Below are 25,519 nucleotides of genomic sequence, written 5' to 3'. Positions count from 1 at the left end.
TGGAGAAAGTATGTATCTTGGTGTGAGGCTAAGAATGCTCCTACGGAAGATTTCCATCTGGGCCGGTTTCTCCACTTTCTGCAGACAGGAGTGGATATGGGCCTTAAATTGGGCTCCATTAAAGTACAGATTTTGGCCCTATCGATTTTCTTTCAGAAGGAATTGGCTTCTCTCCCAGAAGTCCAGACTTTTGTAAATGGAGTGCTGCACATGAAACCTCCTTTTGTGCCCCCAGTGGCACCATGGGACCTTAACGTGGTGTTACAGTTCCTGAAATCTCACTGGTTTGAGCCCCTTCAATCAGTGGAATTAAAATTTCTCACTTGGAAGGTGGTCATGTTGTTGGCCTTGGCGTCTGCAAGGCGGGTGTCCGAATTGGCGGCTTTGTCTCACAAAAGCCCCTATCTGATTTTTCATGTGGATAGAGCAGAGTTGAGGACTCGTCCTCAATTTTTGCCTAAGGTGGTTTCTTCATTTCATACGAACCAACCTATTGTGGTGCCGGTGGCTACGAGTGACTTGGAGGATTCCAAGTCCCTGGATGTAGTCAGGGCCTTAAAAATTTATGTAGCCAGGACGGCTCGGGTTAGGAAAACAGAGGCTCTGTTTGTCCTGTATGCAGCCAACAAGGTTGGCGCCCCTGCTTCTAGGCAGACTATTGCTCGCTGGATATGTAACACGATTCAGCAGGCTCATTCTACGGCTGGATTGCCGTTACCAAATTCGGTAAAGGCCCACTCCACTAGGAAGGTGGGCTCGTCTTGGGCGGCTGCCCGAGGCGTCTCGGCATTACAACTTTGGCGAGCGGCGACTTGGTCGGGTTCAAACACTTTTGCAAAATTCTACAAGTTTGATACCCTGGCCGATGAGGACCTCGTGTTTGCTCAATCGGTGCTGCAGAGTCATCCGCACTCTCCCGCCCGGTCTGGAGCTTTGGTATAATCCCCATGGTCCAAACGGAGTCCCCAGCATCCTCTAGGACGTAAGAGAAAATAAGATTTTAAACCTACCGGTAAATCTTTTTCTCCTAGTCCTAGATGCTGGGCGCCCGTCCCAGTGCGGACATATTTCTGCAAGGCTTGTATATAGTTGTTGCTTACATAAGGATTATGTTACAGTTTGGATCAGTCTCGGACTGATGCTGTTTTGTTTCATACTGTTAACAGGTTAGTATATTCCATGTTATACGGTGTGGATGGTGTGGGCTGGTATGAATCTTGCCCTTAGAGTAACAAAATCCTTTCCTCGTACTGTCCGTCTCCTCTGGGCACAGTTTCTCTAACTGAGGTCTGGAGGAGGGGTATAGAGGGAGGAGCCAGTGCACACCCATTCTAAAGTTCTTTATGGTGCCCATGTCTCCTGCGGAGCCCGTCTATACCCCATGGTCCTTACGGAGTCCCCAGCATCCTCTACGGACTAGGAGAAAAAGATTTACCGGAAGGTTTAAAATCTTATTTTTACAAAATCTGATGTCATGTGTAATTAATTTCTCTTACAGGGCTTCAGTGAAGCGTTGCAAAGAAAAGCATTTAGATGAGGCAGCCCAAGCATTGGATGCTGTGGAGCAGACTCTGGGAAGCCTTACTGATGATGAACTCCTTCCGCTACTCCGCTGTATCCTAACCTGTCAGATAGATTCTTGTAGTAGTTCCAGTTTCTTCTTGAGGCTTGAGAAGGTGAATTGATAGCCGGTAATGTGCACAGGTATCCAAGAAACTAAGGTTGGGGGAGAGATAAAGTGGAGAATAAAAAAAGCACTAACCAATTAACTTGTGTCGTTTTCCAGTCGCAGCATGTGACATGCGAATTAGGAGCTGATTGTTTAGTAATTTGTATCTTTCCACTTTATCTATCTTCATGCTCTGATAAATACCCCAAGAGACATAAAAAGAGGAAGATGCAGCTTCACCGGGTTTGTTACATTACATGCAGCTAATGTATTAAAAAGCAATGTACAGGCATAATAAACAGGGCTTTTTCTACAAGAATTATAAATTGGCGTAAATGTGCTACTATGGTGGACACTACTGTACATTTACTATTCTTTTGTATTAATCTATCAGGGTTTGTTGGTGATCCCTTGCTTTTGAGCTTTTCACAGATCCTGCAATGCAGCGTGACTAATAGGGTTTCCTAATAATATTGAGGTCCCCAGTGATGTAACATAAGTACTGGCATACATATTATGGATAGTCCTTTTGAAAAACAACATTTCTGTACTTCTTTGATTCAAAATCGTTCTCTACATAAATGGTAAAATATTCATTTGGAAAAATGAGGTGTCCTTTGCGTAAACTCACAAGTAAACTACAATTCTCTCTTTCTGCTTTCAGCCATGGGGGGCACTGGAGTGACTTTGGGGTATAGAGTGGAGCCTGGACACCAAATATGATTTTTTCTTTCCCAGCAGCACAGGCTCCCTCTCCCCTATACCCTGCTCCTTGAGCTCCTATAGCCCAGTTTAGTTTAGTGGAATGGGCACAGTACAGGGAGGTTGCTGTTAAGCATAAGCAGACTCTTTTTTCCCCCCCTTTCATTTTATTTTACTTTATTTACTGTATGAGCAGGTGGTGAGTCAGCATCATTTACACCTTTACCACCGCTCCACCAACTCTCCAGTCATGGCGGTCTGCGCGCCGGCTACTGAGTCAGTGACACCAGCTAGCTCCTGCACACACCATTTGTTACACAGCCAAACAGTGGGGAGCAGGTAGTTGCACATATTGCGGCTGTAACTGCCAGTGTAGGAACCCAATGGTGGTGTGGCAAGTGGGGACCAGATCTCCTCCGCATCCCCAGTAGACCACCAGGGATGCTTGGTAATGAGGCACTGTGATATATTGTGGTGACCACTTTCCCTTGTAGTTTTTGCCATTGGGCGATGTAAGCTTTTCCCATTAGTTCCTCCCCCGGTCTTAGTGTGTCCCCTGTGCAAGGGTACCCACGAAAAGGGATACATTTCCTCCTCTCTCCTTCCATTCTAGCAAGCAGAGTGGCCATTTTACAGTGCTACAAACCTGCATTCTTGGCTGAGAGAGAGAGTGACACAGACACCTCGTGTCGTACCTGGTGTCAGGTTGTAGATTCTTGTTCCTTCTTTCCCTATTGGGGATTAGTTGTTGAGCTTTGTGCCCATTTTATTTTGCTTGCATGTAATTTTGTGTGCATCAACTGTTTCTCTGTATTTTTTTCTCACTTTATTCTCTCTAAGTGCATTTTCACTGTATTCCTCCTATTTTTCTCTACTTGTCTCTATTAGAGACTGTTATTTGTATTGCACCACTTATTTGTTTTTCTGCTGCGGGGTACACAGGGCTCCACAAGGATTAACATCGGGGTGTAGAGTAGGATCTTGATCCGAGGCACCAACAGGCTGAAAACTTTGACCTTCTTCCCAAGATGCACAGCGCTGCCTCCTATATCACCCCGCCTCCGTGCACAGGAGCTCAGTTTTGTAGTTGGTGCCATGCAGTAAGCAGGCACATAACAGGTTTATCGTAATATAGGCAGTTCACAGGATATACTCAGTGTGTATTTTTCTCTGTGATTTTTAGTCACCATATACCTCTTGAATTCCCTGTTTGTGCTGATACACTACACAGGGGTTTCTTGTCAGGTATTGTGCTGCTGATATTGTACTGTGTTGCCTTGCATTGAGCTTTTGATTATGTCAGCTACAAAGGGAAACGGAGCTGGGGCCGATCCCACATTGTGTGGTGTTGACGCTGCAGACACATTTGAGGATAACATAGCAGCTGAGAGTTCAGGTTCTGGGGGTTCCTTACCCCCCAAGTGGGACTGTAGTAACGGGGGTGCAAAATGACCCACCTTGGGCTACCTTCTCCACGCTATTGAATACGCTGGTAACTAGACTAATGCCCCCTATGGGACCTCCTGTGTCGGTACAACCGCTTATAGTCCCCGCGGTTAACCCGGCTTGGGCAGATCAACTGTCCAATCAGTTACAGCAATTGAACCAATCACTGACTGCTCAAAAGTCTAACCCTCGCCTGCCTAAGACCAAGGGGTCCTCTAAGCGGGCAATTACTTCCTCACAATCCACCAACGTCCCAGACACCTCGTCTGGTGAGGATGGCGTTTATACGACCCCACAGATTCTGATCCTGATGCGTCTGATGGGGAAGTTGTTTCGCAGGTGGATGTTCCTGACCTGTTAGAGGCTATCAGGCTCATTCTTCAAGTTGATGATGAACCGGAGCCTGACTCTGCCACTAAGAAACCGAACAGGTTTAAATGTCAGAAGGTGGTTAAACAAGTTTTACCTCACTCTGAACATTTAGTTGACATACGTCGGGAGTCCTGGGAAAATCCAGGAAAAAAGTTCACGCCTCACAAGAAGATGCTGGCTCACTACCCCCTATCTGCGGAGCTTAGTAAAAATTGGGAAACATACCCGCCAGTGGATTCGCAAGTGGCGCGGCTGGTAGTATCCTCAGCTCTGCCTGTAACTACCATTACGTCTTTGAGAGAGCCGACGGAAAAGCGCGTGGCGGGTTGTTTGAAGGCAATCTACACCCTAAACGGTGCGGTGCATGGGCCCACTATAGCAGCGACATGGGCTGCAGAAGCTGTGGAAGCGTGGGCTCAGGAGCTGGAGTTGCCTTCAAATGCTTCTGATCATGCTAGACAATGCCTGTCGTATATTGTTACAGCGTCTCATTACATTGAAGAGGCGGCTTCTAAAGCTGGTATTCTGGCGGCCAAGGCTTCTACTATGTCCATTTTGGCTCGCCGTATTCTCTGGTTACGGTCCTGGTCTGTGGACATGGACTCTAAGAAAACCCTGAAGCTACTCCCCTTCAAAGGAGACATTCTTTTCGGAGAAGACCTCAACAAGATAGCGGCTGACTTAGCGTCTGCTAAAACAGCATGTCTTCCTAGTACTGCTCCTTCGGTGCCGAAGGCTAAGAGTACTTCCTTTTGCTCCTTTCGTCCTTCAGGGAAACCAAAAGGTCAGGCGTACCCAAAACAGGTTCGCACTTCCAAACCCAATAAACCCAAACGGGCCTGGGCTGCATGTCAGCCTGCTTCCAAAACTGACAAGCCTGCTGCATGACGGGGCGGGCCTTCCTTCTGGGGGATCCCAGAATGAGGGGCCGACTTCTAAGGTTTACCCAGGAATTGTTGAAGACCACTTCCGATGCCTGGGTACTGGAAGTCGTCACTCGAGGTTACGCCGTATCCTTCAAGAATCGTCCCCCTCATCGATTTTGCCTGACAGACGTCCCTTCGGATCAGGTGAAGGCAAAGACTCTTCATTCGGTGGTGCAGTCCCTCCTGGACACAGGAGTGGTAGTATATGTGCCTATGGCTCAGAGAGGCAAGGGGTACTATTCACTGCTGTTCCTAGTCCCGAAACCAAATGGGTCTTCCCGGCCCATTCTCAACCTCAAGTCCTTGAACAAATTTGTGGAGGTCTCCAAGTTTGGTAAGGAAACTCTTCGCTCTATTGTTCTGGCCTTGGAGCCTGGGGACTATATGGTCTCACTGGACATACAGGATGCTTACCTGCATATTCCCATTGCAGTGTCGCATCAGCAGTACCTGAGGTTTGCGGTTGGCAACCTCCATTACCAATTTCGGGCGTTACCTTTTGGTTTGACCACGGCTACGCGTTCATGGCGGTAATGATAGCTGTACTCCGCCGTCAAGGGGTCAGGATCCTACCGTACTTAGACAATTTGTTGATCCTGGCAAATTCCCCAGAGATTCTCCTACGCCATCTGGATCTGACTATCCAGTTTCTGCAAGCCCACGGGTGGCTCATCAACTGGAAGAAATACTCCCTGGTCCCTGCTCAGAGCATGGTGCACCTGGGGGCGTTGTTGGACACTCACAACCAGCGGTTGTTCTTGTCTCAGGAGAAAGTCCTGAAGCTTCAGGACAGGATTCAATGCTTCCTATCTCGTCCGCAAGTGTCGATACCTTCGGCAATGCAAGTGCTAGGTCTCATGGTGTCGGCTTTCGTCATGGTGGCGTACGCTCAATTCCATTCCCGCCCTCTCCAGAGGCTGATTCTTGCCAGGTGGGACGGCTTGCCTCACTGTATCAGGTCTCAAATTATCTCTTCGTCTCCGGAGGTCCGTCTGTCACTGAGCTGGTGGCTTCAGGACCAACGATTGAGCAGGGGTCGCCCCTTCTGGATCTCAAACTGGGATCTTCTGACAAAGGACGCCAATCAGAGGGGTTGGGGCGCGGTGTTGGAGCAACACTCCCTTCAGGGGCGGTGGACCAAGGAGGAGTCTCTCCTCCCGATAAACATTCTGGAATTGCGGGCGGTATTCAACTCTTTGAACTTGGCCCATCACTTAATACAGAACAGACCTGTTCAAGTACAGTCGGACAACGCCACCACGGTGGCGTACATCAGTCGTCAAGGTGGCACTCGAAGCCACATGGCAATGAGGGAAGTATCACGGATTCTTCAGTGTGCGGAACACCATCTGCCAGCCATATCGGCAGAGTTCATTCCGGGGGTCCTAAACTGTGAAGCGGACTTTCTCAGTCGTCAGGATGTACATGCCGGAGAGTGGAGCCTCCATTCAGAAGTGTTTCAACTCCTCGTGGACAAGTGGGGCCTTCCACATGTGGACCTGATGGCATCTCGACACAATCACAAGGTTCCGGTCTTCGGAGCAAGGACAAGGGATCCTCAAGCAGCGTTCTTGGACGCACTGGCAATTCCATGGAACTTTCGGCTGCCATACGTGTTCCCTCCGGTGTCACTCCTGCCCAGAGTAATAAGGAAGTTCAAGCAAGAAGGAGGTATCCTACTTCTGATCGCTCCAGCGTGGCCCAGACGACATTGGTTCTCAGACCTTCAGGGTCTCTCGATGAAGCGTCCACTTCTACTTCTGCAGCACCCAGACCTCCTCGTTCGGGGCCCCTGTGTATATCAGGATTTAGCCCGATTGGCTCTGACGGAGTGGCTCTTGAAGCTTCCGTCTTAAGGGCCAAGGGATTTTCTGAGGCGTTCATTCAAACCATGTTGAAGGCCCGGAAACCGTCTTCTGCTTGGATTTATCATAGGGTCTGGAATTCTTACTTTGCTTGGTGCGCATCTAACAATCATGACGCTTACAAGTTTAGTACGGCCAAACTTTTGGCCTTTCTACAACAAGGCCTGGACTTGGGCCTTCGTCTGGCCTCCATCAAGGTTCATATTTCTGCTTTGTCGGTTTGGTTTCAGAGAAAAATTGCGACCTTACCTGATGTGCAAACGTTCACTCAGGGTGTGTTGCGGATTCAACCTCCTTATGTCACGCCGGTGGTCCTGGAGGCGTTGCAAGGGTCTCCGTTTGAGCCTCTTGAATCTGCAGACCTTAAGTGTCTTTCTCTTAAGGTATTGTTTCTGCTGGCTATTACCTCTGCTAGACGGGTGTCGGATTTGGGTGCCTTGTCTTGTAGGTCACCATATCTTATTTTTTTCACCGTGATCGTGCGGTTCTTAGAACACCTCCCAGGTATTTACCTAAGGTGGTGTCTTCTTTCCACCTTAATCAGGAGACTGTGTTTTCGCCTTTGCCTCTTTTGATTTGTCTTCCTAAGAACGGTCTTTGGATGTGGTACGGGCTCTCCATATCTACGTGAAGAGAACTGCCTCCATTAGGAAGTCGGATTCTCTCTTTGTACTGTTTGGTTTTCACAAATGTGGCTGGCCTGCTCACAAGCAGACCTTGGCCAGATAGATTAGAATGGTGATTGCACATGCTTATGTACAGGCTGGTCGCCCAGCTCCTGTTACTATTAAGGCCCATTCTACTCGGTCTGTTGGACTTTCTTGGGCGGCCCGCCGTGGTGCGACCCTTGAACAATTGTGCAAGGCGGCTACGTGGTCCCCAGTGAGGTTCTATGCCTTCGATACTTCCGCCTCCCAGGATGCTTCCTTTGTATAAATATAGCAAACTCCGGCGCCATTACAGGAGGCGGAGCTTCCTCAGAGCGGGACCAGCGGCGTTTTGGCGTTTTCCTCTGCTTACAGCAGCAGGCACACACAGCTCCTCCAGACACTCAGGATACGCAGGAAAACTGGTACAGGGGTGTAGCAAAGGGGGAGAGCCGGTATTGTACACGATCTGTGTCCTGAAAAGGACAAAAACTCCAGTGTTTCACTGTGATATAACTGCTTGCAGCCTCACCTGGGCTGTTTAGCTTGGGTGTGCTGTTCCCTTCTCTCTGTCTCCCTCTCACATACAGTAAAGGCAGGCTTGCTATTGTATTACTTGTCTGTGTGTATGTGTATGTAAGTGTTGTTTACTGTAAACATGGTAAAACACCAATTATGCAGTGTATGTTACACCAGATTCTCTCCCTCTTCCTCTGGTTCCATATCATGTGAACAATGTAGTCAGTGCTCACAGCTCAGTGAGGGGACTGGGGGAGGGTCAAGAGCCTTCCTGGCTAGGTGCAAGAAAATCCATGATGTCAGATATGTACTCTCAGCTCACTGCTAATGCTCAAAAAACTCAACAACTGCAGCAGGCTGTAGCAGACGTAGCTGCAAGGACAGATGTTCCACAGCCCCCCCCTCTCTAACTCAAGACCACTTAAATGTGGGTTACCTGCTTTACTCTCAGACTTTGATGAGGAGATACAGGAGGAGGAGGAATTTGATCCCGTTACTGGGGATTCCCCTTCTGCACAGGGTATTGAACCCCTCATTTTAGCTATACGGGACATGTTAAGACTCCCTCTACAGTACGCTGCGGCACAGCAGTCGTTTTTCTTCAAACAGAACAAGCTCAGTGTCACTTTCTCTGATTCTGCAGAGTTACATAACCTATTTAAGTTAGCCTGGAAAAATCAGGATAAAAATACCAAATGTCAAGACGGTTTTTGCACACTTTCCCATTTGCTCCTAAAGGCAGGAAAATCTAGGAAGAACCCCCGGCTGTTGACATATCAGTATCTCGCCAATCTAAAAAGGCGGTACTGCCAGCTCCGGGCTCCTTTACCATAAAGGTCCCCGGGGATAGAAAAATAGAGACTACACTGAAGTCTGTCTACACTGCAGCGGGTATATCACAAAGACCGGTCATAGCAGGTTGCTGGATGACTCATGCCATTCATACTCAGATTCAGGAGGGCCTCTCGGGGGATATGTCCCTGGTCACTACAGTGACTCGCCTGAACCACATTCAGGACACTGCACGCGTCCTGTGTGACTCTCTCAAGTAGATAGGCAATATTAATGCTAGGACATCTGCCATAGCAGTGTCGGAGTGCAGGGCTTTGTGGTTGCGTCAGTGGATAGCGGACACAGAGTCTGAGCGCAGTGTGGAGTTTCTCCCCTTTTCAGGGGAATGGCTCTTCAGGGTGGAATTGGATACGTGGATTTCTAAAGTTACTGCAGGGAAATCCACGTTTCTGCAGCGGGGTACACTGGTATTCCACAGGGAATACATTGGGGTGTAGAGTTGGATCTTGATCCGAGGCACTAACAGGCTAAAGCTTTGACTGTTCCCAGGATGCACTGCACAGCCTCTTCTATAATCCCACCTCCAGGCACTGGAGCTCAGTTTGTAAGTTGGTGCCACTAACAGGTGGGGCTGCTCTAGGCAGCCCTGAAAAGAGCTTTTTAAGACGACTTCAAGGGCCGCAGCACTGTTTATGTCATTCTGATATTCTGTGCTGCGACTCCATCACCTCCCCAGCAGCGCTGCACACTCCCGCGGCCGGGTTCCCGGGTACTTGCAGCAGAGGCGCACCGGTCATCAGGCACACCACCGCTGACGCTCTCCAGGATCGCGTGCCTGCACATGAGGGAGGAGGTAAGAGGGTCCCCCAGGTGGGACCCGCCGGTAAATCGCGGTCCCAGTAGATGGACCGCACCGCTGGGTGGACACTGTACTGCACAGGGACCCCACTATATCCATCAGGGCAGGGATCACAGGTCGGATTTACTAAAATCCATTTTACATAGGCTACACAGTACCCAGTGGTGAGGCCCAGCATAGGGGATAAGGCGCTGACCTGTAGCGCCTCCCCCAGCTCCAGGCGCCATCTACTGCTGGTGTTCCCGCCCTGGAGCTGCATTTCACTCTCCCTCACTCCCTGACAGAGATTTTGGCGCCATCTTCACTGATAGCTGACCTGATCTCCGGGACTGCAGGGCACTTTCTCCCCTGTAAAGCCGCCTGTCTCATCATCAAATGCTGTGCATTTACAGACACTTAAGTATTCTACATGTCATTTTAGACAGTGTTAGTTAAGAACAAGTGTACTGCTATCTGAATATTTAGTTCAAGTATTCTGTGATATACATCAAGTATCTACTGTGCATTGTTATATCTATATTGATACATATCTCTATGTAGTTTTACTAGTCCAGTGCAGTTTTATTGTTTATCTGTAATAACTTCTGCATTGTACCTGTGACTGAGTGTGCCTGTAGCTACTGTGTGGATTTCATTCTCGTGTATCACAGTATTTGCTATCACTATATTCTGGGGGTCTTTGTGCGTCAGGGTCTCATATATAAATATATATAGTGCTACACAGTATATATGGTTTGGTATTTTTTACAGTTTTTTTCTCTAACGTCCTAGTGGATGATGGGAACTCCGAAATGACCATGGGGAATAGCGGGCTCCGAAGGAGGCTGGGCACTCTAGAAAGATTTATGACCACCTGGTGTGCACTGGCTCCTCCCACTATGACCCTCCTCCAAGCCTCAGTTAGATCTTGTGCCCGGCCGAGGTTGGATGCACACTAGGGGCTCTCCTGAGCCTCTAGAAAGAAAGTATAGAATTAGGTTTTTTATTTTCAGTGAGACCTGCTGGCAACAGGCTCACTGCAGCGAGGGACTAAGGGGAGAAGAAGCGAACTCGCCTGCTTGCAGCCGGATTGGGCTTCTTAGGCTACTGGACACCATTAGCTCCAGAGGGATCGACCGCAGGCCCAGTCCTTGGTGTTCGGTCCCGGAGCCGCGCCGCCGTCCCCCTTACAGAGCCAGAAGCAAGAAGAGGTCCGGAAAATCGGCGGCAGAAGACATCTGTCTTCACCAAGGTAGCGCACAGCACTGCAGCTGTGCGCCATTGCTCCTCATGCACACTTCACACTCCGGTCACTGAGGGTGCAGGGCGCTTGGGGGGGGCGCCCTGAGCAGCAATAAAAACACCTTGGCTGGCAAAAATACCACAATATATAGCCCCAGAGGCTATATATGTGGTAAATACCCCTGCCAGAATCCAGAGAAAAGCGGGAGAATAGGCCGCGGAAAAGGGGCGGAGCTATCTCCCTCAGACACACTGGCGCCATTTTCTCTTCACAGTGCAGCTGGAAGAAAGCTCCCCAGGCTCTCCCCTGTAGTTTTCAGGCTCAAAGGGTTAAAAAGAGAGGGGGGGGCACTAAATTTAGGCGCAATATTGTATATACAAGCAGCTATTGGGGAAAATTCACTCAGTTATAGTGTTAATCCCCACATTATATAGCGCTCTGGTGTGTGCTGGCATACTCTCTCTCTGTCTCCCCAAAGGGCTTTGTGGGGTCCTGTCCTCAGTCAGAGCATTCCCTGTGTGTGTGCGGTGTGTCGGTACAGCTGTGTCGACATGTTTGAGGAGGAGGCTTATATAGTGACGGAGCAGATGCCGATAAATGTGATGTCGCCCCCTGGGGGCCGACACCAGAGTGGATGGTTAGGTGAAAGGTATTAACCGACAGTGTCAACTCCTTACATAAAAGGGTGGATGACGTAACAGCTGTGGGACAGCCGGCTTCTCAGCCCGCGCCTGCCCAGGCGTCTCAAAGGCCATCAGGGGCTCAAAAACGCCCGCTCATTCAGATGGCAGACACAGATGTCGACACGGAGTCTGACTCCAGTGTCGTCAAGGTTGAGACATATACACAATCCACTAGGAACTTCCGTGACTTGATCCCGGCAATAAAAAATGTGTTACACATTTCTGACATTAACCTCTAAAAATGGGTTTTTATGTTTGGGGAGAAAAAGCAGGCAGTGTTTTGTTCCCCCATCAGATGAATGAATGAAGTGTGTGAGAAGCGTGGGTTCCCCCTGATAAGAAACTGGTAATTTCAAAAAAGTTACTGATGGCGTACCTTTTCCCGCCAGAGGATAAGTTACGCTGGGAGATATCCCCTAGGGTGGATAAGGCGCTCACACGGTTGTCAAAATAGGTGGCACTGCCGTTTTAGGAAAGGCCAGTTTGAAGGTACCTGTTGATAAAAAGCAGGAGGCTATCCTGAAGTCTGTTTTACACACTCGGGTACTAGACTGAAACCTGCAGAGCGTGCTGCTGCAGCGTGGTCGGTGACCCTGTCAAACATACTAGTTTGCTAACATGAGAACATATTAAAGACGTCGTCTTATATATGAAGGATGCACAGAGGGATATTTTGCCGGCTGGCATCCAAAATGAATGTAATGTCCATTCTGTCAGGAGGATATTAGAGACCTGTCACTGGACAGGTGATGCTGACTTTAAAAGGCGCATAGAGATTCTGCCTTATAAGGGTGAGGAATTATTTGGGGATGGTCTCTGGGACCTCGTATCCGCAGCAACAGCTGGGAAGAAATATTTTTACCTCAGTTTTCCTCACAGACTAAGAAAGCACTGTATTATCAGGTACAGTCCTTTTCGGCTTCAGAAAAGCAAGCGGGTCAAAGGCGCTTCCTTTCTGTACAGAGACAAGGGAAGAGGGAAAAAGCTGCACCAGTCAGCCTGTTCCCAGAATCATAATTCTTCTCTCGCTTCCTCTGAGTCCACAGCATGACGCGGGGGCTCCACAGGTATAGCCAGGTACGGTGGGGGGCCGTCTCAAAAATTTCAGCGATCAGTGGGCTCGCTCACAGGTGGATCCCTGTTTCATTCAAGTAGTATTTCAAGGGTACAAGCTGGAATTCGAGATTTCTTCCCCCCGCCGTTTCCTCAAATATGCCTTGCCGACAACTCCCTCAGGCAGGGAGGCTGTGCTAGAGGCAATTAATAAGCTGTATTCCCATCAGGTAATACTTAAGGTGCCCCTACTTCAACAAGGACGGGGTTACTATTCCACACGGTTTGGGGTACCGAAACCGCATGGTTCGGTGTGACCCTTTTTTATATTTAAAATCCTTGAACACATACATAAAAAATTAAAGTTCAAGATGGAATCGCCCAGGGCGGTTATTGCAAGCCTGGACGAGGGGGATTACATGGTATCCCGGGACATCAAGATGCTTACCTGCATGTCCCCATTTACTATCCTCGCCAGGAGTACCTCAGATTTGTGGTACAGGATTACCATTACCAAGTCCAGACTCTGCCGTTTGGACTGTACATGGCACCGAGGGTGTTACCAAGGTAATGGCCGGAATGATGATACTCCTTCGAAAAAGGGGAGTTTTTAATGATCCTGTACTTGGACAATCTCCTTATAAGGGCGAGGTCCAAGGAGCAGTTGCTACTCGGGGTAGCACTATTTTGGAAAGTGCTACAACAGCACGGTTGGATTCTAAACAGTCCAAAGACACAGCTGTTTCCTACGACACGTCTACTGTTCCTGGGGATGGTTCTGGACACAGACCAGAAATAAGTGTTTCTCCCGGAGGAGAAAGCCATGGAGCTGTCATCTCTAGTCAGAGACCTCCTGAAGCCAAAACAGTTATCGGTGCATCATTGCACGCGAGTCCTGGGAAAAATGATAGCTTCCTACGAAGCAATCCCATTCGGCAGGTTCCATGCAAGAACTTTTCAGGGGGACCTGTTGGACAGGTGGTCCGGATCACATCTTCAGATGCATCGGCTGATAACCCTGTCTCCAAGGACCAGGGTATCTCTACTGTAGTGGCTGCAGAGTGCCCATCTTCAAGAGGGCCGCAGGTTCGACATACAGGACTAGGTCCTAGTGACCATGGATGCCAGCCTTTGAGGCTGGGGGGCAGTCACACAGGGAAGAAGCTTCCAGGGACTTTGGTCAAGTCAGGTGACTTCCCTACATAAATATTTTGGAACTGAGGGCCATTTACAATGCCCTGAGTCAGGCAAGGCCTCTGCTTCAAAAGGCCGGTCCTGATCCAATCAGACAACATCACGGCAGTCGCCCATGTAAACCAACAGGGCGGCACAAGAAGCAGGATGGCGATGGCAGAAGCCACAAGGATTCTTCGATGGGCAGAAAATCATGTGTTAGCACTGTCAGCAGTGTTCATTCTCGGAGTGGACAACTGGGAAGCAGATCTTCTCAGCAGACACGACTTCCACCCGAGAGAGTGGGGACTTCATCCAGAAGTCTTCCAAAGGATTGTACACCATTGGGAAAGGCCACAGGTGGACATGAAGGCGTCCCGCCTCAACAAAAAGCTATAAAAGATATTGCGCCAGGTCAAGGGACCTTCAGGCGATAGCTGTGGACGCTCTGGTAACACCGTGGGTGTACCAGTCGGTTTATGTGTTCCCCCCTCTGCCTCTCATACCAAAGGTACTGAGAATAATAAGAAGGCGAGGAGTAAGAACGATACTCGTGGTTCCGGATTGGCCAAGAAGAGCCTGGTACCCAGAACTTCAAGAAATAATATCAGAGGACCCATGGCCTCTGCCGCTCAGACGGGACCTGCTGCAGCAGGGGCCCTGTCTGTTCCAAGACTTACCGCGGCTACGTTTTGATGGCATGGCGGTTGAACGCCGGATCCTAAAGGAATTCCGGAGGAAGTAATTCCTACGCTGATTCAAGCCAGGAAAGATGTAACTGCAAAACATTATCACCGCATATGGCGGAAATATGTTGCTTGGTGTGAGGCCACAAAAGGCCCCAACAGAGGAATTTCAACTAGGTCGATTTCTGCATTTCCTACAAGCAGGAGTGTCTATGGGCCTAAAATTAGGCTCCATTAAGATACAGATCTCGGCTCTGTCGATTTTCTTCCAAAAAGAATTAACTTCAGTTCCTGAAGTTCAGACATTGTAAAAGGAGTGCTGTATATTCAGCCCCCGGTTGTGCCTCCAGTGGCACCTTGGGATCTCAACGTGGTGTTGAGTTTCTTAAAATCACATTGGTTTGAACCACTAAAAACCGTGGATCTAAAATATCTCACGCGGAAAGTGGTCATGTTATTGACCTTGGCTTCGGCCAGGCGTGTATCAGAATTGGCGGCTTTGTCATATAAAAGTCCTTATCTGATTTTCCATATGGAGAGGGCAGAATTGAGGACTCTCCCTAAGGTGGTATCAGTTTTTCACTTGAACCAACCTATTGTGGTGCCTGCGGCTACTAGGGACTTGGAGGATTCCAAGTTACTGGACGTAGTCAGGGCCTTGAAAAATTATGTTTCCAGGACGGCTAGAGTCAAGAAAATTGACTCGCTATTTATCCTGTATGCACCCAACAGACTGGGTGCTCCTGCTTCTAAGCAGACTATCGCTCGCTGGATCTGTGACACGATTCAGCAGGCGCATTCTGCGGCTGGACTGCCGCATCCTAAATCAGTGAAAGCCTATTCCACAGGGAAGGTGGGCTCATCTTGGGCGGCTGCCCGAGAGGTCTCGGCTTTACAACTTTGCCGAGCTGTTACTTGGTCAGGTGCAAACACGTTTGCAAAATTCTACAAATTTGATACCCTGGCTGAGGAGGACCTTGAGTTCTCTCATTCGGTGCTGCAGAGTCATCCGCACTCTCCCGCCCGTTTGGGAGCTTTGGTATAATCCCCATGGTCCTTTCGGAGTTCCCAGCATCCACTAGGACGTTAGAGAAAATAAGATTTTACTCACCGGTAAATCTATTTCTCGTAGTCCGTAGTGGATGCTGGGAACTCCGAAAGGACCATGGGGAATAGCGGGCTCCGAAGGAGGCTGGGCACTCTAGAAAGATTTATGACCACCTGGTGTGCACTGGCTCCTCCCACTATGACCCTCCTCCAAGCCTCAGTTAGGACACTGTGCCCGGACGAGCTGACATAATAAGGAAGGATTTTGAATCTTGGGTAAGACTCATACCAGCCACACCAATCACACCGTACAACTCGTGATACTATATCCAGTTTGACAGTATGAAAACAACTGAGCCTCTCAACAGATGGCTCAACAATAACCCTTTAGTTAGCAATAACTATTTACCAGTATTGCAGACAATCCGCACTTGGGATGGGCGCCCAGCATCCACTACGGACTACGAGAAATAGATTTACCGGTGAGTAAAATCTTATTTTCTCTATTTCTCGTAGTCCGTAGTGGATGCTGGGCGCCCATCCCAAGTGCGGATTGTCTGCAATACTGGTAAATAGTTATTGCTAACTAAAGGGTTATTGTTGAGCCATCTGTTGAGAGGCTCAGTTGTTTTCATACTGTCAAACTGGATATAGTATCACGAGTTGTACGGTGTGATTGGTGTGGCTGGTATGAGTCTTACCCGGGATTCAAAATCCTTCCTTATTATGTCAGCTCGTCCGGGCACAGTGTCCTAACTGAGGCTTGGAGGAGGGTCATAGTGGGAGGAGCCAGTGCACACCAGGTGGTCATAAATCTTTCTAGAGTGCCCAGCCTCCTTCGGAGCCCGCTATTCCCCATGGTCCTTTCGGAGTTCCCAGCATCCACTACGGACTACGAGAAATAGATTTACCGGTGAGTAAAATCTTATTTTTGAGTCACTTCATACCGCTTAAATCCTCTATTTGTGCCCTGTATATACTGTCACATAACTTGGGGTTATTTGCAGGTATTGTGTTTGTCTGGCTATATTGTACTGTACTGTTACGCTCTAAGGCTACATTCCCTATAATGTCTTCCACACAGGGCGGGAAATCCGCGGACGCTTCTGCATCCTGCAGAGCTGGCACCACGGATTTACCTGAGGGGAAAATTTTAGCTGCTGGTTCAGGCGCTTGGTGCCATACACCTCCCGGTCAACCTGCAGCACCTGTGGCCAATCAGGACCCACCTTGAGCAATGTTCTCAATTATGCTGAATGCACTTGTAACACGTCTTACGTTGGGCGGAACGCCATCTGCCAGCAATATCGGCAGTGTTCAGTCCAGGAGTCCTCAACTGGGAAGCGGATTTCCTCAGTCGTCAGGACATTCACGCCGGAGAGTGGAGTCTTCATCCGGAAGTCTTTCAACTCCTAGTGGACAAGTGGCATCTCGACACAATCACAAGGTTCTGGTCTTCGGATCAAGGACAAGGGATTCTCAAGCAGCGTTCGTGGAAGCACTGGCAATTCCATGGAACTTTCGGCTGCCATATGTGTTCCCTCCAGTGTCACACCTGCCCAGGGTACAGCGGAAGTTCAAGCAAGAGGAATACTACTTCTAGTCGCTCCAGCGTGACCCAAACGACATTGGTTCTCAGACCTGCATGCCCTATCGATCAAGCATCCTCTTCTACTTCCTCAACGCCCAGACCTTCTCATTCAAGGCCCTTGTGTCTATCCAGACCTGGCCAGGCTGGCTTTGACGGCTTGGCTTTTGAAGCTTCACTCCTGAGGGCTAAGGGATTCTCTGAGGTGGTTATTCATACTATGTTCAAGGCCCGCAAACCAGCTTCTGCACGGATTTATTACAGGGTCTGGAACTCTTACTTCACATGGTGTGCTGCTAAGAATTATGATGCCTATTCGTTCAGAACTTCCAGGCTTTTGGCTTTTCTACAACTAGGCCTAGATTTTAGCCTTGTCAGGCCTCCCTCAAGGTTAATATGTCTACCTTGTCGGTGTGGTTTCAGAGAAAAATTGCATCTATTTCTGACGTTCATACTTTCACTCGGGGTGTTTTATGGATTCAGCCTCCCTATGTCCCTCCTGTGGCTCCATGGGATCTGTCTGTTGTCTTAAATGCCCTAGAAGAGTCTCCATTTGAACCTCTTGAGTCTGTGGACCTTAAATGCCTAATGCTTAAAGTCGTGTTTCTGCTTTCTATTGCCTCTGCTAGGAGGGTGTCGGACTTAGGCGCTTTGCCCTGTTGTCCACCCTTTCTGATTTTTCACCGTGACCGGGCAGTTCTTAGAACTCGCCCTGGTTATCTACCTAAGGTGGTATCATCTTTCCATCTTATCCAAGAGATTGTGGTTCCGACTTTTATCTCTTCTGCTTTGTCCTCCAAAGAGCGGTCTTTGGATGTGGTAAGGCCTCTCCGTATTTATGTGGAGAGGACTGCCTCTATCAGGAGGTCAGATACCCTTTTTGTACTTTTTGGTTCTCACAAAAGTGGCTGGCCTGCGAATAAGCAAACCTTGGCCAGATGGATTAGAATGGTGATTGCACAAGCCAATGCGCAGGCTGGACTCCCAGCTCCTGCTGCTATCAAAGCCCATTCTACTAGGTCTGTTGGAACTTCTTGGGTAGCCCGCCGAGGCCGCCCAACGTTCATTAGGTTTTATACCTTTGATACTTCCGCCTCCCAGGATGCTTCCTTTGGACGCCGGATTCTTGTGCCTGCTACCGTGCATCCCCTCCCATGAGGAACTGCTTTAGGACATCCCGAATGTATTCCCTGTGGAATCCCAGTGTACCCCGCTGCAGAAAAGGAGATTTATGGTAGACTTACCATGGTTAAATCTCTTTCTGCGAGGTACACTGGATTCCACATGGCGCCCGCCCTGACGTACTTAGCTTCTATGGGTTTGTATGGCATTAGCCGCTGGTCCCTTCTCTCGTGAGAATGTGGTTCCATGTGACTAACATCTGCCGTCTCTTTTTACCTGCTACTGCATTGGACTGGTTAACGAAACTGAGCTCCAGTGCCTGGAGGTGGGGTTATAGAGGAGGCGGTGCAGTGCATCCTGGGAACAGTCAAAGCTTTAGCCTGTTGGTGCCTCGGATCAAGATCCAACTCTACACCCCGATGTATTCCCTGTGGAATCCAGTGTACCTCGCAGAAAGAGATTTAACCATGGTAAGTCTACCATAAATCTACTTTTCTCCCCTCTGGGGCCCCGCCGGCTAGACATTCCTACCCGGGGCCGTCTACTCGGTCCTTTCGGTCTAACAGATTTTGATCTAGGGCCAGAGGTGTCTCCAATGTGGCTAGAGGCACCAGACGTAAGACAAGAAAACCTGCGATCGCCGGTTCTCAGGAGAGTACCAGTTCAGCTTCCACTAAGTCCTCAGCATGACGGGGCCCACCCACCCCGAGGGGATCTCGAGGTGGGAGCTTGGCTCGTCACTTCAGCCGCATCTGGGAAAGTTCCTGCCAGGATACCTGGGTAAAGAACCTCATTTCTCAGGGCTACAAGCTGGAGTTCGACGGTGCTCATCCCCAACGATTTTTCAAATCAAGCTTGCCAGCTTTGGAGGATACGTGTGTTATGCTGCAACAGGCCAGTCCCAAGACATTGTTCCAGTGCCACTACAACAACAGGGAAAGGGTTACTACTCCAACCTGTTCTTGGTACCGAAACCGGATGGTTCGGTAAGACCCATTTTGAATCTGAAATCCTTGAACCCGTACCTAAAGGTTTCAGGTTCAAGATGGAATCCTTACGAGCAGTGATTGCAGGTGTGGAAGAACAAGAATTCATGGTCTCCCTAGAGATCAAGGATGCCTATGTCCATATCCCGATTTGGCCACTTCATTGGGTTTACCTGAGGTTTGCCCTACTGAACGATCACTACCAATTCCAGGCGCTGCCCTTCGGCCTGTCCACAGCTCCGAGGGTGTTCACGAAGGTGATGGCGGAGATGATGTTCCAACTCCGGGTCCAGGGGGTCAATATTGTCCCTTATCTGGACGATCTCTTGATAAAAGCGAGATCCAAGAAACTTTTATCGCTCCATATAGATCGCACTATTCAGCTTCTGTCACACCATGGGTGGATCCTCAATTTACAGAAGTCCCACCTGGGCCAACTCAACGGCTACTGTTCCTGGGAATGTTGCTGGATACTGTGGCCCAGAAAGTGTTCCTCCCAGGGGAAAAAGCAAGAACACTTCAGGAGATGGTCTGCATGGTTCTCCGGCCTGCTCGAATATCCATCCATCTTTGCATAAGATTGTTGGGGAAGATGGTTACCTCGTACGAGGAAGGTTCCATGCCAGAACATTTTAATTAGATCTCCTGAGCAAGTGGTCCGGATCACAACTTCAGGTGCACTGGATAATATGGCTGTCACCTCATGCCAGGATTTCCCTCCTGTGGTGGCTGCAGTCCTCCAACCTACTGGAAGGCCGAAGTTTCGGGATTCAGGATTGGATCCTCCTCACGACGGATGCGAGTCTGAGAGGATGTGGAGCTGTCACCCAGGGGGCTCAGTTCCAGGGCAGGTGGTCAGCCCACGAAGCCCTCCTTCCGATCAACATTCTGGAACTTCGGGTGAAGTACTACAGGTTTGATACCCTGGCAAAGAGGATTTACAGAGAAAAGGATTTACCGGTATGTAATTAAAATCCTATTTCCCTTCTCTACACAATAAGAGGACCTCCTAGCAGAGGCCTGGCTACAGCTTTTACTCTCTCCCATCTATTGACAGGGCTAAGTGGCAAACTCCACCACCAGTAGATTTTTATATTGCTAGGTTAGTCAAAACCACAACTTTGCCAATTCCAGAAACAGCCTCTCTTCAGGAGCCCACATGTTGGGAGTCATTCCGAGTTGATCGCTCGCTAGCAATTTTTAGCAGCCGTGCAAACGCTATGCCGCCGCCCACTGGGAGTGTATTTTAGCTTACCAGAAGTGCGAACGTTTTTATCGCAGAGCACCTGCAAAAAATTTTTGTGTAGTTTCAGAGTAGCTCGAAACCTACTCAGCGCTTGCGATCACTTCATACTATTCAGTTCTGGATCTGACGTCACACACCCGCCCAGCCACGCCTGCATTTTCCCTGGCATGCCTGCGTTTTTCCGAACACTCCCTGAAAACGGTCAGTTGCCACCCAGAAACGCCCACTTCATGTCAATCACTCTGCGGCAACCAGTGCGACTGAAATGCATCGCTAGACCCTGTGCAAAACTGCATCGTTCGTTGTGTCTGTACGTCGCGCATGCCGCCGCATACGCATGCGCAGAACTGCCGTTTTTAAGCCAGATCACTGCGCTGCAAACAAATGCAGCTAGCAATCAACTCGGAATGACCACCATAGGACATTAGAAAACTTCCTAAAGTCTACCTATGTTATTACATGGGCTTGGGTTGCTAAGGTCCAGGGCCGTAAATGCATTATCAGGTCTGAATTGTTGTCCAAGGTGGACCCCATTTGAGAGCCCAGTGAGTATAATGGAAGGCGGTTACTGATTTGGGCCTCCACGTCTCTAAAGTAACGGTTTCTGCTGTAACTGTTGGGTCCTTCTTACGACTGACATGAGTCTTCAAGGCTGGGGAGCGGTAACGTGTCCGCACTCCTTTCAGGTACAGTGGACGGTACTGGAAGCTACGCTTTGCATAAACATACTGGAAGCCACTTACAAGGTGTTTTGTCAAGCCAAGTTTCTCCTCCTTCACAGGCCTGTTAAAGTACACTGTGACAATGCAATGGTAGTTGCTTACATAAATCAGCAAACGGGCCATGAACGTAGTTAGCTGCATTCTTCGATGGGTCGTAAGACATCCTCCAGCGTTGTCAGCAGTTCACATCCCGGAGTACAGAACTGGGAGACCGACTTTCTAAGTCACCAAGAAGTCCACTCGGGGGCATGGTTTCTTCATCCCGATGTGTGAGGTGGCTCTTGAGAAGTCCATCTTGAGAGCTAAGGGCTCCTCATCTCAGGAGATCGGTACCCTGTTTAATGTACATAAACCTTCTTCTGCAAGGATTTATCATCGGGTATGGAAGACTTATTTTGACTGGTGCTCTGTCCGGGGTTTTAATCCACGGTCTTTTAGTTTGTAACACATTTTGTCGGGGGTAATTCCAAGTTGATCGCAGCAGGATTTTTGATAGCAATTGGGCAAAACCATGTACACTGCAGGGGAGGCAGATATAACATGTGCAGAGAGAGTTAGATTTGGGTGGGTTATTTTGTTTCTATGCAGGGTAAATACTGGCTGCTTTATTTTTACACTGCAATTTAGATTGCAGATTGAACACACCACACCCAAATCTATCTCTCTCTGCACATGTTATATCTGCCTCCCCTGCAGTGCACATGGTTTTGCCCAATTGCTAACAAACTTGAAGCTGCGATCAACTCAGAATTACCCCCTTTGTCTTTTCTCTAAACAGGACTGGAGCCCTTTCAGTCTTTTTCCAACAAAAGATTGTTTTTTTTCCAGATGTCCAAACTTTCTTGCAGAATTATGTCCACCTGAAGCCTCCATTTGTCACTTCGGTTATCATGGGACCTCTCCTTGGTGCTCTCCAAGTGGTTCCCTTTGAACCATTAGAGACAGTTGACCTTCATTCGCTTACCTTGAAGACTGTCTTACTTCTTGTCATCGTCTCAGCCCATAGAGTCTCGGATATTAGCACTTTAACTTTTTGCTTTCCGTTTGTGATCATTCACCCAGAGAGGGTGGTTCTGCAAATGCGCCATGACTATCTTCCTAAAGTGGTCTCCCATTTTAATATAAATCAGGAAGTAGTTGTTCCTTCCTTCTCCCGTCCGAAATCCACTCCGGAACAGGCTTCTTTGAACGTGGTCTGGGCACTTTACATGAAAATTTGGAAGCCTAGGGGAGCATTGATGCACAAGGAAGAAACTCCTTATTGTTATTTCAACAAGTGGGCTGGCCAGCTGCCACAGAGACCTTGGCCCACTGGCTACGCTTTACCATCAGACATGCTTATTCTCTCATGAGGCTTCCTGGGCAGTTCAACATGGTGTTTCTGTATAACAGCTTTGCAAGGCTTCCACCTGATCTTCTGCCCATGCTTTCATCAGATTCTACCAGTTTGCCACATTTGCTTCACCTGATGCTAGTTTTGGTCGTAGGGTGTTTGGTGCAGCACAGTAGCATTCCCTCCCTTGAGGGGACAGCTTTAGGACATCCCACAGTCATCCCAGTGTCTCCCATAGCTGAAAGGTGAAAAGATGATTTTTGCAGTTACTGTTAAATCCTTTTCTCTCCCATGGGGGACACTGGGTGCCTACCCTGATGCTCCTGAGTTGCAGAACTTCTTGTCTTCTGGCTACTCCCCTAGCTGTTTCTTGTATGCAAGTGCGTCGGTTTCTCTCTCCTTCACTTCTCCTTCATCTCTCTGTCTTTGGGCTTGTTAACAAAACTGGCATTTAGGTCAGGACTTGACACATTTTTCTAAAATCTAGGAGCTAGACTGAAAGTATCGGGGATAGACCTCCTCACCCCCCCCCCAAAAAAAATAATAATAATAACTGGAACCCACATCCCCCCAACCACATTACTGTGTAGCTTCCCCCTACTCCCTAGGCAAACCAGCCCTCCGCAGCCACCTCCTGGGCAAACAGTCCAACCCGCCCTGTGGCCACATTAATATCCCCTCCGAAGCTGCAATCCCCGGCCAATCATAGACCCTCTTATCGGAGAGCTTTATGCAGCCAGAGTTTGGAGACAGCTGACTGCGAAGGTTGGGACGGACAGGCACAACAGTCAACGCAGGCCAGGACGGACACTCACCACATGCACTCCTGTGAATGAAATGGCTGCCACAATAGAGGCACACCCACAAACCTACGCTGGGGCTGAAGAGGATCTGCTTCCTCCCTCCCGGCATAATCTGGTAGCCAGGCAGCAAATTCTAGGGCCCATGGCAACCTGGCTCCTGGGATTTGTTGAGCCCTGCTTTAGGTGCCCAGTGCACTGGGTATAGAGCAGAGGGAGCCTGTGCTCTTGGGAGAAAAGAATTACCTCTTTGGTGCCTAGGCTACGCTGCTCCACTCTATACCACACGGACATCCCAGTGTTACCCATAGTTTTAGAGAAAATTATTTAACAGGCAAGGACAAAAATCTCCTTACTTTGTAAATACTGTCTGGATATTTTTATGGAGAATTAACAAAGAATGTTTTTATTAACGTCCATGGCCTCCCTATGAGCAGTATAATATCCATAGTTACTGTAAGTCAGTCTCCTAGTTTTAAGATTCCCAATAAGAAACTCTTTCAGTTTTTATGATGGGTTCCATTCCAGGAATAATCACATCATTTCCACGGTTAGAACCCCCATGGTGTTGCCTAGATTTCTGACATAGGACACATATCTCTATTTTCTTCAGGTATTATCAAAGATCTCACAGGTTAGACCATGTCTGGTGTCGAAACACAGAGAATCATTTCTGACGTCGCTCTTGCAGAGTGAAGAGGTGAGAACAAAGTGGAAGTATTTGTAAGCTGCGTGAAACTTTGTTCTTTTAAGTACAAATCTGAAACTGGTACAGCATGCGTGTTATATGATGTTTCTGCTGTAAGAAGTTACAGCAATTGTCTTTGTGTTAATAATAATTCCCCTAGTAATGTATTTGATTCAGGAAAGTACAGATACACATTACATTTAAGGGTTTGACCTGCTTACCGAATGAATAGTGACATGAAGACCTATGTGTAGTTTTTTCATTTTCTTGTTTTGACTACATGTGACCCGATAGGAGGCTCTATGACTAGCACATTTGTAGATTATTGGGGTTGCACTTTGTTTGTATTCTAGTTACAGATAAATGTACCATTTATGTAAATTTAAGACATTATATACGCACACCTATATAAACCCATGTTATCTTCTTTTGTCACAGGTGTTAAAGCTTAGAGACATGCAGACAGGTACTCGTAACACCCCTTCTAAATATACGTATTGTGTTATTAGTGTCATGTATGTCATATTCTCCTCTCCATTTCAATCAATAAATTATGTTTCTTCTACTTTTCTATGGAAAAGTGTTGCTATGCATGTTACTAATTGCACTCTTTATGGTTTATTTTCTCCAGTTTGTATGTATGTGGAAGGAAGTCCTGCTGGGCAGACATATTTTAAAAATCACCTTCATGCCTTGCTTTCAAAAATGTCTCTGACTCTGTGTTCAGTGCTGCAGAACCAAATGAGTCCAAGCTCTGAATACTGCCACATCGCTGTCAAGGTAAGGTGGATATGAATTACAAATGTGTTACCCAAATAATAAATCACTTTTGTGGCATTACAGTACAGATAAGCTTTTCTTTAGGAATATCAATTTTAAATATTTTTTTATTGGGATTAACTAAGATTTTATAGATTCTGTGCAGTGTAGGGGAGCATTCCTTCCAAAGAGCACATATACATTCTGAACTGTTTATGGCTCCTAAGGATATTAGCTCAATGGAGGAATGATTTGTAATTTAATGGCTCTTTTGTTACAGTAATTGAATTTCTATAGCAGGGGTGGGAAACCTGCGGCACTCCAGCTGTTGTTGAACATCACATCCCAGCATGCCCTGCAACAGTTTCAGAATGGCCAAATAGCAATACTGTAGCAGGGCATGCTGGTTTGTGTAGTTCAGCAACAGCTGGAGGGCAAAAGAGGGCCTGCTCTATAGAATAAACTTTAACCTTATGGTACTGGTAGCTAAAGGTGCATACACACTGGGCGGCGTTTTTGCCCAGCGTGTATTTACAGCGATGATTGCTGACATCGCTGGGCTGAAAATCGCTCACTGCATATACACTGAGCGATTTTCCCCTTTGCCCAGCGAT

At 48.2% G+C, this 25,519-nt stretch overlaps 1 protein-coding gene across 4 annotated transcripts in view; it reads left to right on the top strand.

Moving 5' to 3' along the window:
• The window catches only part of LOC135070944 (tRNA (32-2'-O)-methyltransferase regulator THADA-like), a 181,482-nt gene that overhangs the window by 10,207 nt on the left and 145,756 nt on the right, over positions 1–25,519 (top strand). For 3 of the 4 annotated variants that reach the window (XM_063964802.1, XM_063964800.1, XM_063964803.1), the window contains exons 2-5: positions 1,499–1,676; positions 24,072–24,158; positions 24,585–24,612; positions 24,778–24,926. In XM_063964802.1, the coding sequence (XP_063820872.1) occupies positions 1,499–1,676; positions 24,072–24,158; positions 24,585–24,612; positions 24,778–24,926 (442 nt within the window). The remainder of the gene's footprint in view (positions 1–1,498; positions 1,677–24,071; positions 24,159–24,584; positions 24,613–24,777; positions 24,927–25,519) is intronic. The other variant, XM_063964801.1, reaches the window with a different exon arrangement.

The sequence above is a fragment of the Pseudophryne corroboree genome, chromosome 1, assembly GCF_028390025.1.
Source record: "Pseudophryne corroboree isolate aPseCor3 chromosome 1, aPseCor3.hap2, whole genome shotgun sequence".
Classification (NCBI taxonomy): Eukaryota; Metazoa; Chordata; class Amphibia; order Anura; family Myobatrachidae; genus Pseudophryne; species Pseudophryne corroboree.
The sequence above is the reverse complement of the archived record's forward strand: the minus strand, read 5'-3'. Positions and strand labels throughout refer to the sequence as shown.